The sequence below is a fragment of the Arachis duranensis genome, chromosome 5 (genome assembly GCF_000817695.3).
Source record: "Arachis duranensis cultivar V14167 chromosome 5, aradu.V14167.gnm2.J7QH, whole genome shotgun sequence".
Taxonomy (NCBI): domain Eukaryota; kingdom Viridiplantae; phylum Streptophyta; class Magnoliopsida; order Fabales; family Fabaceae; genus Arachis; species Arachis duranensis.
In genome coordinates this window covers 28,710,840-28,712,208 of record NC_029776.3, presented here as the reverse complement: position 1 = coordinate 28,712,208, position 1,369 = coordinate 28,710,840, and the positions used below count along the sequence as shown (strand labels likewise).

Sequence of the window (1,369 nt, the reverse complement as noted above, 5' to 3'; positions counted from 1 at the left end):
AAAAAAAAAAAAAAAAACTAGTACAAGAGGAACATGCATGCAAATCCAGGTAGGAATGCGGAAATCAATCCTTAAGGACTGGACCCAACTCCATTTCCATTTCCATTAGGGGAATAAACTTGTTTGATCTGCTGTTTTTCACCGATTGAGAACACCTTCCTCGGCTTTCCAGACCAAATATTAGGATTCATAACCGAGTCATTTCGATTGGAGTGTGAAAGCCCAAGAAGATGTCCTAACTGGTGCATCACCACAGTATCGATGTCAATGTTAAGAACTCCCCAATTCTTGTTATCAGCCAAACGAATGTGCCCAATTCCAACAGCAGCAGCAAAGTTGGAAGGAATATGTTCTATAATAAGGCTATCGCCCACCACCATGTTGTCCTTGAAGTTGGACAATTCAATCGTGATGTCTGCATAGTCGTGCTCGTCATACCTGATACACAAACAATTAATAAATACAATATGAAATACTTATCATCATAACTAATATTATATTTGTTATGATTATATATACTTAGTAAACAAAAGGCTGTATATAATTAGTTTTGGCATGTATTTTATTTGAGTTTAATCAACTTTTTATTTATTTAAAACACTTTCGTACCTTTTCTCTCTGAGTGGTAGGCTTAGCTCCTCTGACCACCGCCTGAATGAGTCTCTCAACACCTGGGCGAACGGATCTTGGATCTTCGGGTTAAAACGGTAGGTGAGACTGGTGCGGTCAGAGAACCAGTTTCTGCCTTGGGTAGGCGAGAGAAAGTAGTGGAAGCCACCGCAGCGGAACTGCGAAGCACCTGGCTGTGGTTGAGAGCCTACCAGGTCCGGCACATGATTCAATAAGGAATCCCTTGCCTGATCGCGAACTTTTGTCGTCATTTCCTCGGCGTCTTCGTCGCTGCGGATGGAGTTACGTATGTTTTTAAAGGTACCAGCAACGGCTCTTCCAGCACCAGTAACGACTCTTCCAGCAACAGTAACGACTCTTCCAATGGTAGGTTCCAGCGGTATTGAAAGAGATGAGTCAAGAAGGAGAAAGAAGAATAACAGTGTCAGAAGATGTCTCTTCATGTTGACTCTAGTTTGTTTTTGTGGTTTGAGACTGAGGAATGAGGAGTTCTTAGCACATTATATAAAGAATAAAAAGAGTGAGGGAGGAGAAACTGAGAGGGTTGCGCGTGCATTTACTTATGGTGGACTTGGTCATTATTATTCGAGGGTGATTGCTATGGTTTGCTAATTTGCCAAAAGAGATATATTAGTAATATTTAATAAATTTTAAATATTTAATTTTTTATTTTAAAAAGAAAGTTAAATAATTTAAAAGCCCCTATAAACTTGACTTTATTTGAGCGCAAGATCTGTTA

The 1,369-nt window shown here is 39.6% G+C and overlaps 1 protein-coding gene across 1 annotated transcript; it reads right to left on the bottom strand.

Moving 5' to 3' along the window:
- Positions 1-7: 7 nt before the first annotated feature.
- On the bottom strand, positions 8-1,132 carry LOC107488985 (metalloendoproteinase 3-MMP). The gene is made up of 2 exons (XM_021142560.2): positions 610-1,132; positions 8-438 (listed from the first exon to the last, which is right to left on the bottom strand). The coding sequence occupies exons 1-2, from the start codon at positions 1,071-1,073 to the stop codon at positions 72-74; spliced, it is 831 nt and encodes a 276-aa protein (XP_020998219.1). The 5' UTR covers positions 1,074-1,132; the 3' UTR covers positions 8-71.
- Between the last annotated feature and the right edge of the window lie 237 nt (positions 1,133-1,369).